We start from the raw sequence: 16,938 nt of genomic DNA, 5'->3' as shown, positions 1-16,938 counted from the left end.
ATCAGGGCCGGGACACCCCGGTGGGCACTTCCCACTCCTGGCACCTGGCAGACCTGTTGCTCCAGAGAATGCCACGTGGCATCAAAGTGGGGGTGCAGAGTCCAGGTTCTGCTGGCTGCGAGGATGTGGAAGGGCCACTGAGGGGTGGTCGACACGGGGTGGCAGCTGCTGCACCAAAGGGTGGGTGGGGCCTGGGAGCCGGCCAGCCCTCCTGGAAAGCACTGGGTGCAGACAAATGGGGGCCCGGATGAGGGGAGGCCTCAGGAGGCACTGAGGAAGGTTGACGACTGGGGAGATGGGGCAATACCTGAGGGGAAGGAGCTACATGCCCCCCCAGGCTTCTGTCCTGTTCTTGTTCACGGTCCCGCCGCCCACTGCCCACCGCATTAACTATAACTGAGAGCAGGGCTGTCCAGCGGAGCCTTGGTGACCACTGCGGCCAGGAGGACGCTCACTGAGATGCAGTGACCCCCTGACTGCCGCGTGGGACTGGGCACAGCCGGGGGGGGGTGCGTGCCACGTCGGGCAGTGTCTCGTGTGCTGCATGAGAGCCACTTGGATCAGACCTGACGGGAACCCAGCAACAGTCCACACGTGGAGGAGACCCGATGGCAAAGAGGGTCACAGGTGGGGCTAGGAGCTAAAGGGCTGGGGGTTTGACTCCCGGCTACTCTGCAGAAGAACCAGGCTCCCCCTGTGGGGCTCACGCCCTGCAGAAAGATGGGGGCCATCATGAGCAGTTAACCAACTCAGCAGCCATGGGTGGTGACTTCGTGCTTGAACCGGCACTTGAATGGGGCTCGTGAGACTGAAGAGTGGACTTTTAAGTCTTCTTTGTGTTTTTCATGAATTTAAACTGAAATGGTTACGTGTGGAGAGTGACATCCGTGCCCGCCAGCGAAGGTCCGACCGTCCTTCCGTCAGCATTCTGGTCCCACGTGCGTTGGAGCTGAGCACACATCTGTCTGCCTCATGAGCTCACAGCTGAGTCATTTCCTCCCTCGCTCCTGCACGATGCCGTGCAGACCCCGGGCACCCCAGAACCCAGGCCTGGGCCCCGTTGTCTGTGCAGAGGGAATTCCAGAGTTCCGTGGGCGTGGACCTGCTTTCCAAGTCAGGAAATTGGAGGTTTCTCCTTGTTCACAACAGCTGTGGGCCGGATGAGGACCCGCGCGAGGGCGCACCCGCTGGTGGCCTGGGCCGGGTGGGGCATCCTGAAGGAAATCCCAAACACATGCTCCTGGAGTTCCAGGAATCCACTCGTAACGGGAGCCCCGGGACCATGACCCATCTGGGCCAGTTTTGAAAGAAACTAGAACTTGAGGGTATGAACATGGTCTTCTCAAAGGAGTCACCACAGGGCGGTCCCTGGGAGAAGGCATCCTGCGGGGATTCGTGGAGGTTCCGTGACAGGGAGGAAGGTCCTCACCGAGCCACGGCGACTGTGGCCACGGTCAGGGCGTGTCAGGGAGGCGACGGTGGCACGGAGAGGGCAAGCCTGCTACCTGCTGTTCACAGGGCCACTAAGAGTTCAGAGGACTGATGACGCCTAACAACAAAAAAAGGGTTTGCCAGGAGGCCCGATGTGGGGCAATGGCTAACATGCTTGGCTGCTGAGGGAAAGGTTGAAGGTTTGAGTCCACCCACAGGTGCTTTCTGAAATCTGAGCCACTGACATCTCTATGGGGCACTGTCCTCTCACCCGCCTGTGTCCACAGGGCCTGAAGGAGTCACCACGGTTCTGAAATGATCCGCAAGTCTGCCTGGAGTGATGACCACATTTGGAGAACAGATCGTGCCAGCGACGTTACAGTATAGTGAGTGTGCTCAGCCCCCTCCACCTGCATGTGAAGATGTTGAAACTTCTATGCCAAGTGCATTCATTTGTAAAAGCAGCGGAGATGCAGTTTTCAGTGAGACAAGAAGGAGAGAAGAGAACAGAGATCAAGTGGATGACTTGGGCCGGAGCCCCGCCGTTCCCCCGATCTCAGAGTCCCCTCGAGAACGCTGACACAGCGCCGATGATGTCTCGTGAGCATTTTAAAATACGTCAATGAAGAGGTGTTCTCAGCCTCCCCACTTCCTCCAGAGCCCGCAGCAGGAGGCGGCCGAGGAGGGGGGTCTGCAGGACTGCGGGTCCCAGGGACACGGTGGGAGGGAACGGTGTCCGCAGGGTTCCCGTGGAGTCAGCCTGCTTCTCAGGGTTTGAACGCACGTAAACAACGTCAGTGTCTACGGTGCAACTGCACATCTCTCCCCGTGTCTAACAAAAGGAGGGGTAGAAGAAAGCCGAGGTGCAGGGAGCGACCAGGCCCGCCGGTGGAGCACAGAACCCCGTCTCCATAACCGTGGACCAGGCCCGCCGGTGGAGCACAGAACCCCGTCTTCATAACCGTGGACCAGGCCCACTGGTGGAGCACAGAACCCCGTCTCCATAACCGTGGAGCCAGGGCTAGACGGTGCTCAGTGCTTGGCACCTGCCGCCTTGTGGGAAGATGACGTCGGGCGGACAGTCCCTCGCAGCAACCCTGTCGTCAACAGACCCGACCCTCGTCCTGTACTGTATTTTCTCACACTGTCCTAGGCTAGAGCCATCATCGCTATGCCAGCCCATCCAGTGGCGTCTTCCTCGCCCTCAGACTGCCCAGCTTTCCCAGCATGACCAGCCCCTCCTGAGGACATGCCCAGGAGCACGGACGAGGCTTCGCCGTCCTCACCTCCACAGAGCGCCCCAGCCGCACTCCCTGAGACGGCCTTGTTCGTTCTGTTGGCTTCCACGGCGCACTTGGCCTCTTCTCCAGACCACAGCTCCAAGGCGTCCATCCTTCTTTGGTTTTCTTTATTCGTCGTCCAGCTCTCAGATGTGTGGGAAGTGTTTGAAATGATCTAATCATCACGTGTTTTTGGACGTGTTGCTGGGAGAGGCTATTCCTTGGAAAGGGCCATCGTGCTTGGAAGGACAGAGGGTCAGTGAAGGAGAGACTCACAACAAGGTGGATTGACTCGTGACAGCAGCAGTGGGCACGTGTGTGTCAGAGCTGATGAGGATGGCACGGGACGGGACAGGGTTCAGATCTGTCCGGAGGGTCACTGTGAGTTGTTCTCAACACCACCACCACCGAGAACTCTCTCCCCATGCCGACGGCTCCAACAAGGATCCTAATAGAAGACCCACAGAGTCGGGCAAACACGCAGGAGAAGAGTGCAAACCAGCCTGGCTTGATGGCCTGAAAGAGACTGGGGGGGGGGCCCGAGGCTACGGTCCTTGTCACCCCTCGAGCCTGGAGCTAAACACTCCATGTGGCTCAGGCTTCATCTAAAGAACATAAAAGGAGGAAAGCAGCAGCACCTGAGTCATGCTGGGGTCACCTTCCATGGCCGTGACCACAGGGCAGCCCAGAGATTGGACCCCATGGGTCCCGCTTTGGAAGGGTGACACGCCACTGGTCAGGATGTCCTGATCGACTTTGCTGGACTTGCTCTGTCTGTGGCGAGTCTGTTCCCAGAGCAGCCTCCCCGGGCGCAAACTTCACCCTCCTTGGACCTCATTTCACTGGCAGTGGCTGCGAGCGAGCTGGCTCCAGGGGTGAAGAGATGTTGGGAAATACTGGTTTTGCCCAGAAGTGGCTAAAATGATCACAGTACCAGGATGCTGACTTTGCTAGGAGGAAACGGCTCTAATGATAGTTTCAGAGAAGAAAAAGTCTCACTCTGGATTTGCTTTGGCTCCAAAGAGGAGATTTCTGATTTCTGTGGCACGCCACCATCAGCCGTGCTGCCCTCACTGTCGGCCTGGCACCTCTTACCCTCTGCGGGTCCCCATGCCCCACCCCTTGCTCAGGCCCTGTGGGTCTGTGTATGTTCTCACTTTCCTGGGGAGACCTAGCTTGATGCGCAGCCTTCTCCTCATGACAGGGAATCATCTGGCCCAAGGTGATGATGAGACAGGCTCAGGTAGAAGGATCAAGTAGGTTTTTACTGAGTTGTCTTGTGCTTTTAGCTTTTCCAAAATCAATATGGTTTGGATTCAGGAAAGAAAATATGCTTAAAGAAAGGAAGGTTTATTTTCCTTTCACCTGATGCAAGTTTGTAATTTAAAATAAAATTAAAAAAAGAGTAATTACTAGGGTGCCAAAGAAAAGCAGAGGAAATACAGAAATGGAGAAGTAAGCAAACAGAGAGAATCCGAAGAATCTGGGTGGGTCAGCAGCGGCGCCACGTGGAGGTGCTGGCCATGGCCTGGTCTGCGGCCTGGGCTCCGGGACACCTCAGGGCCCACAGAGCCTCTCTCTCATGTGGAGATATGGAGAACAAAGTGCCACAGACAAAGGGTGGTGTTTTCCCCACTGAGAGGCAAAGGGTAACAACCTGAACTTGAAACACTTGAGATAACCTTGCAGTTGGCGTAGATTGTGATGTGTTTCAAGGGCAGCCTCTGAGTCCAGCCCCACCTCTTAAAAATGGCCTTGTCTAATTGGATGCCCATAAGCCCTGCTTTCACACTGATGCCGTTTCCAAGGCTGGAAATGTTTTTGGGAGCAGACTGTCCATCTTTTCCCCCTCAGAGCAGCTGGTGGATTTGAACCACTGATGATCTGATTAGCAACACAATGTGTAACAACTATGTCACCAGCTCCTTGCCTAATTGGATAGTCATAAGCTAAGAGGCAGTGGTGGCTCAGTGGTAGAAATCTTGCCTTCCACATAGGAGACCCTGGTTCGATTCCCGGCCAGCGCACTGCACCTCACGTGCAGCCGCTGCTGTCGCCGGATGCTTGTGTGATGTTAGGATGCCGAGTGGGTTTCAGAGCTTCCAGGCTGAGAAGAAAGGAAGAAAGGTCTGGTGATCCCCCTCCTAAGGTCCGTGAGAACCCCGTGGCTCCGTCTGACGGGCAGACACGGAGGTGGCACCGGCAGGGCCAGCGCCTGCTGCTTTTGGTCACGGTTTTCTGTGAGTAGGGCAGCTGGGCGGAGTTCTTGAAGCATCTGTCTTCTCACATATCAAAGGTGGTAAAGTGTGGGGTTGGGAGGGGGTCAATAAATGAGACCCTCTGTGGCCTTGTCTGTCACCTGAACTTCTAGAAGAGAGGAGAAAGGGGCGGGGCCCCTGGTGGTGCATACAGTGAGCACGTGGGAGAGAGGACGGGAATGAGTGTGAGTGCACTGTGGGTGTGCACGTGTGTCAGAACGCACTTGTGTGTGAGAGAGAGTGTGTGTGTGTGTGTAGGTGGTAATGTGAGTGTATGTGAAGGTGTGTGATGGCATGATTGTGTGTGACATGACCGTGTACAGGTCCCTGTTGGTAAGTGTGAGGATATGTGTACACACCCGCGCACACAGGTCTCCAAGCGGAGCTGGGACTCAAATGTTCCATTGATGATCCAGGCACATGTCTGATCCTCTGTGCTGGGTCCTTCCCCCACCCTGTTCCTCACCTTGCTCGCCAGCCTCCTTCCTCACCTGTCCCTCCCTCCTTCACTGTCCCTCCTTCACTGCCCCTTCCCTGTGTCTCCCAGACCTCGGCGGGAAGATGGGTGCTCGGGCCCTGGGACCCCTGCTGGGCTGCTGTCTGCTGCTGACCCTCGTCTGTGGCCCAGCGCTGGGCCGAGTGCCCCGTGATCAGCAAACTGAACAGGAACACGAGGTGACCCCAGAAGACACCACGGCAGAGGGGACCAAGGAACCACCGCCCCCACTGGACCCCACTGAGAGGTGAGGGCTGTGGTCATCCACGCTGGCCAGGCTGGGAGGCTCCTGGGGCAGCAGGGAGCTCTGGGGGTCAGGACCAGGCTTCAGGAGCCTTATCTGGGACCAAGGACACGAGCCAGCCTCACCCTGACCCCCGAGGTGCGTGAGCCTTGGAAGGCTTCACAGCCGTTTCCTCAGAGCCCTGCCTTTCCGTCTGTCCTTCCACGCCTGCTCTGTCCCTGGGAAACATCTGCGTGGTCCAGAGGACAGCCTGTAGGGAGAGGCAGGGACAGGGGACCTTGGAAAGTGTCAGTCGCAGATAATGGCCAGCTAGGTGCAGTTCAGGGAGGTGCCACAAGGTGGAGCGATGGAGCTGTCACCGCGCCACCAGGCGTCCATTCTCCGTCCTGCATGGTGGCTGCGGACGGACGCTCAGACGCTGGTGCTGCAGGGACAAGGTGTCCACGAGGGCTGTCCAGCTCTTTACTTTGGGAAGTATCAGCTCAGGAGTAGTTTCTAGAACTGTGGATGTGTGTGGGGAGTTCCTGTGTGGCACTGACTACTCTCCAAGAGGTTGGTGGTTCAAACCCACGCATAGGCTCCTAGGAAGACAGGCATAGCCATCTGCTTCTGAACGTCACCGCCCTGAAGGCCCCTTTGGAGCGGAGCTTGTTCAGGGGTCAGAACAGACCCATGGCCACTAGTGGCCAAGCGACAAGCCCCGACCCCCTGCTGCAGGGCTGATCTGACCCCGGCGGCCCCATGGGTGCGGAGTTGAGGGGCTTCCTGGGTTTTCTTGGCAGTGATGGAGGGCGACTGGCAGACCTCTCTGCCGGGGCACCGCTGGGCGGGGTTCACAGAGGAGGACAGCTTCCCAGGATGATCTTGGTCTTCGAGTCTACACAAGCCGACCGCTAGGCCTTGGCCGATGCCTAGTGTGTGAACCGCCAGCCCTGAGGTTAATCATTGCTGCTGTCCGTGCCATCAAGCTGAGATGACTCACAGCGACCCTACGAATAACAGGCCTGAACCCCGTCCTGTGCTGTCCTCACCTCTGGCGGGCGTGAGCCGCACTCCCTGTGTCAGTCCGTCTCATTGAGGGTCTCCCTCTTGTCTGCTGATCCCCACCTTTCCTGGCCCAGTGCCCCTTTCCACGGAGTAGCCTCTTCCGGCCACATGCCCAAAGCACGCGAGACACGCGTCACCATCCCAGCCTCCAGAGAGCACTCTGGCTGCACCCTTTCCAAGATCTGTTCTCCTGGCGTCCGTGGGGTGTTCCGCGCTCTTCTCAGCACCACAGCTCAAAGCCAGCGATTCTTTTGTCATCCTTCATTGTCCAGCTCTCTGATGTGGATTAAGTGACTGAAGAGTGCTAATTGTTCACGCCACCCAGAGCCTCAGCCCCTCGCCGATGGCGGCTTCAGGCTCATCGCCACCCTGGAAGGCAGGAGGGCTGCCCCGGGGAGGGGATCCGACTGCCAGGGCTTCTTCCCACCAAGAGGCTGCTAGGCCTGAACTGCCAAATGACTGCCTGGCAACCAAGTGCGTGACCACTGTGTTCAGCCACTCACTGCGCACCAAGGCTGCTAACCCCACTGCCGTCCGGTAGATATTCAGCCACGGTGAGCACGAGGCAGGGCCTAGCCGCCCCGTAGGAATCCCGGGGTTGAGATCCGTACAGAACCAGGCTGCCACGTCTTTCTTCCAAGGAGCGTTTGGTGGATCTGAACTGACGACCTTTTGGTTAGCAGTCCATGTTAACCGCTGTGCCACGAGGCTTCCCTACAGACTCAGCTGAGGGTGTGGGCTTCTCCTGGGCGGCTGTGTCCCGTGTGGCCCTCAGATTGTGGCTGGATTTGCTGTCGCTGTTTCTTTCACTGCTGTTTCCAAAGGGCAGGGGGCTAGTCCTCCACTCTCACTCAGGACCCCAGAACTCAGTGCGGGCCTTGTCTCCCCACTGCGCCCAGCCCCCTCCCCCCTCCTGGACACTGCGCCCAGCCCCCAGCCCTGCTGCAGAGGGCTTGTCAGTGCGGCGGGGAGGCGGAAGAAGGTTCTAGGCCCTGAGCGTGCACGGCATTGATCGTGAGAACCTCAATCCCTCAGGACTGAAGAAGACCGTGAGCGATACGGCGCCCACCGGAACGCAGAGCTGCCTGCTTCTAGATGCTTCCGCTGCTGTGACCCCGGGGCCCCCGTGTACCAGCCGCTGCCGGTGCCCCAGATCAACATCACCATTCTGAAAGGTCAGCCGCGGCCTGGAGGAGGTGGGGCACGAGCGGGGAGGGACAGGGATGGAGCAGAGGCCACTGTCAGCTCCAGGGGAAAGAGAGGAGGGAAGGCCTTTGCTGGGACCCTGGGGCTAGTGGACGTGAGGGACTGGCCAGGGGCCACAGAACCCAGGATAGCAGAGGGGGCTTCACAGAGCGCAGACCACCACTGCATGGCTGCATGGAGCAGAAGCTTGGCAGCCCTGGCAGGAAGCATGCAACCACTTCCTGTGCCTACATCTGCTCTCCATCTGCCCGGCGGGCAGTGGGCCTGGCTGCAGGGGACACGCCTCTGGGCAGGCCCATTTGTCCCCTCTGCTTCTCCAGGCTTTCCAGAGGGGAAATAATGACTGCTTCTGGGTGGCAGCAGAGAAGCCTTTGAAGCAGAGTCTGCTGGCTTGACTGAGTGGTGACTTGAAACACCCTGTGCCCAGGGTGGGGTCCTGGCACGGGGGCAGCAGTGAGAACCAGGAAGAAGGCTGGCCTGGGTCATTCTACGGCCCAGCTGCCCTGCTCCGAGGTACCAGCTCCAGATGAGAAAGCTGGGACAGACATGTGCACCCCCATATTCACTGCTGCATGGTTGACAGTAGCCAGGAGACGGAGGCATCTCACTGGGTGGACAAGCATAGGGATCTGCCCTGTGATGGAATATAGTCCACTCCCCTGTGGAATAGACTCAGCTCTGCTGCATGCTATGACATGTGGGGACCCGAGAACATCACGTAGTGAAGGGTCAGACGCTGTGGCACTTGACTTGAAGGCTGCGTGTACAACAAGTGGAGATGATTGTGGGGAGGGATTTCTTGTGAGCAGGGTTGTCAAGGAGCTCTGGGGGGCAGAGTAGGCAGCCTGAGTGTGTGATGGTTCGAAACCACTGGAGGCCTGTGAATCAGAAGGCAGCGAGTCTGTGGGCTTGAGGGGAGGGACCAGCTGTTTCAAGGTGAGGGGAGTTTACCTAGTCTTAAAGGACAGACTTATGCTTTATTGACTATGCAGAGGCGTTTGACTGTGTGGATCATAACCAGTGATATCATAACCATTGCGAAGAATGGGAATCCCAGAGACTTAATTTGGCTCATGTGAAACCTGTACCTAGACCAGGAAGCTGTTGTGTGAACAGAACAAAGAAATACTGCATGGCTTACAATTAAAAAGGGAGTGTGTCAGGCTTATAGTCTGTCTCCATACGTATTCAATCTGTATGCTGAGGAAATTATTCAAGAAGCTGGACTCTATGAAGAGGATTATGGCATTGGGACTGGAGGGAGACTCATCAATAACCTGTCTTATGCAGATGACAAAACCTTGCTTGCTGAAAGTGAGGAGGACTTGAAGCACTTGTTGCAGAGGATAAAAAAAAATACAGCCTTCAATATGGATTGCATCTCAATGTCAAGACGACAAAGATTCTTACTGGACCGATAGGCAACATCATGATAGATAGAAAAAAAGATTGAAACTGTCAACAACTTCTTACTTGGATCTACAGATAACACCCTTGGTACCAGCAGTCAGGAAATCAGGAGATGTATTACATTGGGGAAGTCTGCAGTTAGGAACCTCTCTAAATTATTGAGGAGTGATGATGTCAGTTTGAGGACTAAGCTGTGTCTGATCCAGGCCATGGTCTTTCCACCTGCTTGCTATGCATCTGAGAGCTGGTCAGTGAATAAGGATGACAGAAGAAGAAGTGATGCTTTGAGCTGTGGTGTTGGAGAAGAGCGCTGAACATCCCATGGACTGTTGAAAGAGCAAATATATCTTGGAAAGGGTGCAGCCAAAGTGCTCTTTGGAGGCAAAGATGCTGAGGCTCTGCCTCATATACTTAGGGTATGTTGCTAGGAGGTGTTATTCCTTGGAGAGGGACATGATGGGAAGGGTGGAGAGTTGCTGAAGGAGAGGAAGACCCTCAACCAGGTGGACTGACATGGTGATTGTCACTGTAGGCTCAATAGGGTTCAGATCTGTTAATTGGGTAACTGTGGGTTGCCCTCGACTTGATGACACCTAACAACAACAAAGGAGCGGTGGTAGCTGTTTGTTGAATTAGGCGTTCATAACCAGACCTTACTGTCTTCATGCCACTAAGTTGTACACTTAAAAACGTTCAAATGGTGGAACAGTTCCCATTTCAGGCAGACGCTGTTGTGTGCCGCCCAGCTGGACCCCCCGTAGCTGACCCTCCAGTGGACGTCAGGGGCTGTCAATCGCACAAAAGGAGAGTGTCCACCTTTCTCCTGAGGAGCAGGCAGTGGATTGGAACTGTGTGCCTCTGGGTTGGCTGTGCCACCCCTTACCTGCTAGGCCACCCACGCTCCTTTCACGTAGACAGATAGTAGGTAGGTAACATGGATCGCTGGACTGTTGCTTTTGGGTGCCGTCAAGTCGAAACTGACCCATAGCTGACCCTCTGGCGGCTGTTCAGAGGCAGGTAATCTCACAAGGGGAGATTGCCCTTCTCCCACAGAGCAGCTGGTAGACTTGAACTGCATGCCTTTGGGATTGCAGTGCAGCTTCTTACCACTAAGCCACCCCAGATAATAGATGGGTAATACAGTTTGGAAACAAGAGTGGCATCCACTTCCTAAACACCAGGCCTCTGGAAACTCTATGAACTTTGATAAATGACAACAGTTATAGAAAGGCTTTAGGCCTGTTGTTCATAGGGTCACTATGAGTTGTGCTGGACTCGACAGCAGTCACCACCACCACAGATCGGTAGGTAGATACAGAGATCGTAATGAACCAAAACCACTGCCATCTAATTGGTTTCAACGCTTTGTGATCCTCCACTGAGTGTCCAAGGCTGTAAATCTTCACCAAATAGATGCCCGTCTTTCTCCTGCAGAGCAGCTGGTGGACCCGAACCGCTGACCTCTCAGTCAGCAGCCCGATAAATTATACACTGTGCCACTCTTGCTCTTTATAGAGTTATAGAGGTAGCAGTTAAGAAAAAACCACCCAAAATTATCTGCCACTGGGGAGCTCTGGAGGCCTAGTGGCAAGAAACTGCGCTACAATCCTGAAGGCGTGTAGTTCGAACCCAGCAGCTGCTCCTCAGAAGAAAGGTGGCCATCTCTGAAAACCCGCCGGCAGGTCAGCTACGGGTCCGACCCAATGTACACAACAAAAATCTAGTGCCGTTGAGCTGATCCTGACTTCAGCCGCTGCTGTCCCAGAGCCTGTGGACCTTCACGGGAGTGGACTGTCTCACCTTCCCCTGGGGGTGGCTGGTGGGTTTGAACCGCTGACTTTTAGTGCCCCACAGCTATGCGTCAGAGCGCTGGACAATGACTAGGGAGGATAGGAGGAGAATTGATGCCTTTGAGCTGTGATGCTGGAGAAGAGTGTTGACTATACCATGGACTGTGAGGAGAACGAACAGGTTCACCCTGGAGAGGGTGAAGCCAGGCTGCTCTTTGGAGGCAAGGATTCTGAAGCTTGGTCTGACATATTTTGGACATGTTGCAAGGAGGGACGGGTCCTTGGAGAGGGACGTCATGCTTGGGAGGGTGGAGGGACCGCACAGGAGGGGAAGGCCCTCTGTGAGGTGGATTGATTCAGTGACTGGGGTAATCGGGATGGGTGTGCCAGAGGCAGTGCGATTGGCACAGGATAGAGCAGGGTTTAGGGCTGTTGTACATAGGGTCGCTATGAGTTGCAGGCGACTTGACGGCACATAATGACAACAGTAAGAAATGAGGACCGCAGGGCCAGCCCCTCGCATGTGGCATCCAGGGGACAGCGTGTGGCGGGAGCCCTCAGTGCAGGTGGCCGCTAGCTGTCCCTCCTGTCCGTGTCTCCTTTCAGGTGAGAAGGGTGACCGAGGGGATCGAGGCCTCCAGGGGAAGTTCGGCAAGACAGGCTCGGCGGGCGCCCGGGGCCACACGGGCCCCAAGGGGCAGAAGGGCTCGGTGGGCGCCCCGGGGGACCGCTGCAAGAGCCACTACGCGGCCTTCTCGGTGGGCAGGAGGAAGCCGCTGCACAGCAATGACTACTACCAGACCGTGGTCTTTGACACGGAGTTCGTCAACCTCTACGGCCACTTCAACATGTTCATGGGCAAGTTCTACTGCTACGTGCCGGGCATCTACTTCTTCAGCCTCAACGTGCACACGTGGAACCAGAAGGAGACGTACCTGCACATCATGCGCAACGCGGAGGAGGTGGTGATCCTGTACGCGCAGGTGAGCGAGCGCAGCATCATGCAGAGCCAGAGCCTGCTGCTGGAGCTGCGCGAGCAGGACGCCGTGTGGGTGCGCCTCTTCAAGGGCGAGCGCGACAACGCCGTCTTCAGCGACGAGTTCGACACCTACATCACCTTCAGCGGCTACCTGGTCAAGCCGGCCGCGGAGCCCTAGCCGCCGCCCCCGGCCGTCCTCCGCGCCCCCGCCGCGCCGCCGCCCCCGCTTCCCGGCTTTGGCAAAGGCCCTCACGGCCAGGGAGCAGCCACACTCCTCCTGCTTCGTGGTCCAGATCTGCGACTCCGTGGACGCTGCGGATGGGCGAGGTCACCGGGCAGGGCGCCCATTCGGATGTGGGGACCTCCCGCTCCCCTCTGTGTACATATCCTCAAGTGACCCCAGGACGGGGCAGGGCGTCTCTGTGCCCAGTCCCCGCCTCGTCCCTGGCTAGGTTCTCGCGGGAGCACAGGGAAGTAGAACTCATTCTTCACGCCTTCCCATGCAGCCCTCATTAAGTGGGGTGTCAGTGAAGCCGTGCGCAGCGGGGTGGGGGCCAGGATGCAGAAACAGTGTCCACATCTGGCATGCCTGAACCCCCCGGGGGTAGCTGGACTGACTCCATGTCCGGCCCACACCCCTGAGGCCTGGCCCCACTGTCTCTCTAAGCTGCAGCGCTGACTGGGCTTGGGCTGAGAAACCACCATCAGCTCCCACGGGGCACATCCAGGCCCTGTGGTTTGATCTGGGCTGCTCGGCGGCTGCAGGGGTCCCCAGACCTGCAGGCGCTTCTAAGGAACAAGGATTGGACAGTCGCCCTGGTGGAGCTGACCGCAGCTCCCAGTGATGCGTGCTGTGTCCTAGCCGAAGCAACTCGAGGGGCTCCCTGGTCCTTGCCCAAGGTTCCCAGGCTTTGCCTCCCTGCCCCCAGCAGCCGTTTACACTGCCCAGGAGATCCCAAAGCCCACCGTGGCCGAGTTGATTCTGACAGTGACCCCGGGTGTGCCAGGGCAGAACTGGGCTCCATGACACTTTCAAGGGCTTGTTTTTGAACACAGGTTGCCAGGCCTCACCTGCGAGGCACCTCTGTGTAGATTTGAACCGCCAGCCTCATGTTTAGCAGCACGGCACATTAACCGATGGTGAATGCTGCACTGGGGCTTCATGACAGGCACCCAAACTTGACGCACTGCCCTCGACTCAGCTCACTCATGGGGACCCTCCCTTGGGGCTTGAGGCCACCCCTTCTTCCACCGAGCAGCTGGTGGGTTCCATCTGTCTGCCTTCCGGTTAACAGGGCAACGTGGACCCGCTGGGCCACTAGAGATTACATAAGACGCAAAGGCCCCTCTAAAGCAGAGCCAAGTTCACGGCCACCCAGGCACTGTTCTGTTTCACTCCTCAGCGCTGCTCTCAGGCCCCTGTGAGGGCCCCACACCTGCTCCCTGACCCCATGTCAGCTTCCTGGGACTCCCCATGCAGGTCAGCCTCAGAGGGTCCAGGCCCTGACTGTGGGAGCCCCTCAGAATCACGTAGTTTTGCACAAATCTTGTATGGCAGGTGCAGGAATTGCAAGGTTTCCAAAACCCTGTACAGTCTGCCCGCCATCCTTGTGAAGCGTGGGACAGAATGATCTCGACGAAGCAGCCTCTTCCGCCGGTCAGGGCCCTACCGCCCCCTGGCTTTGTCATCCCTGACCCTGCATCCATGGCCGACACCCCACCCTCACCAGGCCCTCTTTAACCTGCTGCACGCTGGGGAGGACAGGGAGAGCTGGAAGGGGCCGAATTTTCTGTGTCCCTGGCTCCAGAGGGCGTGGTCCCCCCACAGGAATAGAGGAGACCCACACCGTCACTAAAGGTGTCAGACACACCTGGACAGGTGGGGAGCCAGGGGTTCAGAGCTGGGGCACCGGGAGTGCTGTGCCCTCTCCCTGGTGCCCCGCTGTCCTCAACTCAGGCCTGACCCTGCACAACCAGAGAGCTCTCTCAGGGCAGGGACCCCGTGAGAGCTCTAGCAGGTCGACGGGGCCCTTGTTGGCTGTGCTTCTGGGGCTTTGTCTAAATGACACTTTGAGCCAGTTTATCGATTCACACTAAAGGCAACTTTCCTGCACCACCACGGCCGTCCAGGGTGGAGGGAAGAGGGTCCAGGCTTGGTCAGGGCTCCACGTGGTCCTCCCTGTCCACCTCACCCTAACCCAAGGGCCTGACTGACCCCACTGCCTACTGGGGTCCCCACGCCCGTGACAATGGTCTTTCCCCGTGGAGTCTGAGGAATCCTTTGGTCATGGTCATCCTACATCCTCCCTGGCTGCCGTGGGCCAGCCCTTAGGCCAGGTCTCGTGCCCTTCCCAGGAAAGACTCCTGAAATCCTGTTTCCCAGGCATGCCTCGAGCAGGCCCCTGCCCGCCGCCCGCACTCCTGCTGACGCTGTCTTCAGAAATCATTAAACCTGGACCCGTGTTCCTCTGCAGAGAGGTCTTGCCTGCGTGATTATTGAACTGAACCCTCCTGTTTTCACTCCTCACCCCATCTCCTGGGGCCTCGGGCCAGTATCTGGGATGTGGGATCCAGCAGGTCAGAGTGTGGCTCCCAACTGCTTGTCCTCCTGCAGCTGGGAGGCCAGGGACAGAGCTGGACCCCTGGGGGGTTGCATGGCCCAGGGTTCTGACAAGGCTAGGAGATGTGGGCAGAAGGGACGAGGCTATCTCCTGAGCAGGACCCAGCGACCTGGATGGAGTGAAGGAGGCAGTACCTGAGCCTGGAAGAGCAGTGAGCTCTCATGCTGGTGTGAGATGGGCACAGAGCAACTGAAGCTTGTCCCTTCATGGTCCAGGGACTGAAGTCCCTTCATGGTCCAGGGGCTGAAAGACTGACTGGAATCAGAGTGGCGGTGGGGCCACACCACCTCCGAGGCCTCCAGGGACGGTCCTTCCAGCTCGTCCAGGCTCTGGTGGCTCCTTGGTGTGTGACGCATCCACCACTGCTGTCTCTGTCCTCACCTGGCCTTCTCCACGTCTTCCCCCTGCACTGGAGGTAGGGGTCCCTCTCGTGAAGACACCTGCACTGGGTGTAACCTGCCTCAGTGAGCCAGGACCATCTCATCTCGGGTTCTAGAAGTTATATCTGCAAAGATCCCATTTCTAGGTGAGGCCCCAGGGCATGAGGTGTGGACAGGTTCCAGGGCGGGGGTCAGGGCACACTAGTGGGGGAGCAGCTTCGAGTGTACCTGCCTGCTGTCCTCGGACTCTGAGTGCAGTTCATGGCTGCGCCAGCATGAATGGACACTTCATCCTCTCTCCGTCCCAGTGGCCCTTCGGGTGCCAACAGGTTGACAAGCAGCTGTCCCCCTTCCTTTGCCTGTGGTTGTGGGGGAGCCCAGCTGTTGTCTTCAGCCTCAGGCTGGACCCGGACTGAAACAGGCCCGGGCTACGATCCTGTTCTCAGAGGGACCAGGGCTGGTCCCCACATCAACGGGCAGAGCTTTCCAAACAGATAGGAACAGGACTTCCCACTGTCGTTCAAGGTACATGATGAGCCAGCTTTGTCCAGCTGTCCACCATCTGGCCTCTCCCTGGGGACAGAGACTGGATGGACATGCACCAGCTGTCCCACTGAACACTGAGTCAGCTCCATCCAGGTGTCCACTGTCTGCCCGCTCCCCAGGGACAGAATCAGGTGGGCTGTGCAGCACCTGCCCCCCCCCCCCCCCCCCCCCCCCCCCCCCCCCCCCCCCCCCCCCCCCCCCCCCCCCCCCCCCCCCCCCCCCCCCCGCTGGCTGGGCCAGCCATGTCCAGGGGTCCACTGTCTGCTCTCTGAGGACACAGGTGGGGTATGAAGTTGCCACTGCCTCACTGCCCGCTGTAGGCATGGTGGGGAAGGACATGCTGCCGCCTGCAGAGGCGTCCTTCCAGTGTCCCTCCCTTTCGGCACGTGTCCCTCTCACCTCCTTCATCCTGGCAAGTAGATCGCCACTGCTATGCTCATCAAATACCTACCCACAGCTGCTTTGTGCCAGGCTGTGAAGTAGCCAATGGGGTGATAGATAAAGTTCTACCTGTTCAACAAGGTGGCACAAGAATCAGCCTCCTAGAAGAACTGTAAGCTCTGATGTCAGCAGGTCGGCACCGAGTTATCTGCTCTGTCTGACTCTCTCCCCGGGAAGCTGTTGCCAGGCAAAGTCCTCTTACCCTCCTCTCCTGCTTCAGCTAGTCGGGGATTGGACCCCAGTCCCTGGAGGAGACCTGATGGACCCGTTTGTGAGACATGATAGTGCTTTTTAACAAAAGACTAACGATCCAGCCAAAGAAAACAATTGCTTATGTGAGATTTGGCGAGTATTGGTGTCTGTGGCAGGAGTGGTGGGGTATGTACCCCCAAGAAAATTAATCTTTTAGTTTCCACCTACGAGGGGTGCGTGTGTCATGGGCCAGAACAACTTTCTGTCGAGCTCACCTTGGGATCACTGTGTCACATGAAAAAGAAAGATGGCTATAGAAAAGAATAAGGAAAATAAAAATTCCCCTTCGTGCAAAAGAATGAAGCCGGACTCCTAGCTCGTAACATATAAATAATGAACTTCAGGTGGATCAGAGATCTAAACCTATAAAGTATTTAGGAGAAAATGTAACAATAAATCTTTATGCTCATGGGTTGGGTTTTAGATTTAAAATCAAAAGCACAGCCACAAAATAAAAAAAAATATGGATACATTGGACACAATTAAAAATGTGCTTCAGAAGACAAGATTACAAGTGAAGGACAATCCAGGGAGTGGGGAAAAATTTAGAAACCACA

At 57.0% G+C, this 16,938-nt stretch overlaps 1 protein-coding gene across 1 annotated transcript; it reads left to right on the top strand.

Moving 5' to 3' along the window:
- The first annotated feature begins 5,530 nt into the window (after positions 1–5,530).
- Positions 5,531–12,319, top strand: C1QTNF1 (C1q and tumor necrosis factor related protein 1). The gene is made up of 3 exons (XM_006886340.1): positions 5,531–5,712; positions 7,792–7,931; positions 11,769–12,319. Exons 1-3 carry the CDS (start codon positions 5,531–5,533, stop codon positions 12,317–12,319), a joined length of 873 nt encoding a protein of 290 aa, XP_006886402.1.
- Positions 12,320–16,938: the final 4,619 nt, after the last annotated feature.

This window comes from Elephantulus edwardii, unplaced genomic scaffold (assembly GCF_000299155.1).
Source record: "Elephantulus edwardii isolate Elephantulus edwardi_28Jun2011 unplaced genomic scaffold, EleEdw1.0 scaffold00048, whole genome shotgun sequence".
Lineage (NCBI taxonomy): Eukaryota > Metazoa > Chordata > Mammalia > Macroscelidea > Macroscelididae > Elephantulus > Elephantulus edwardii.
This window is presented reverse-complemented; position numbering and strand designations above follow the sequence as displayed.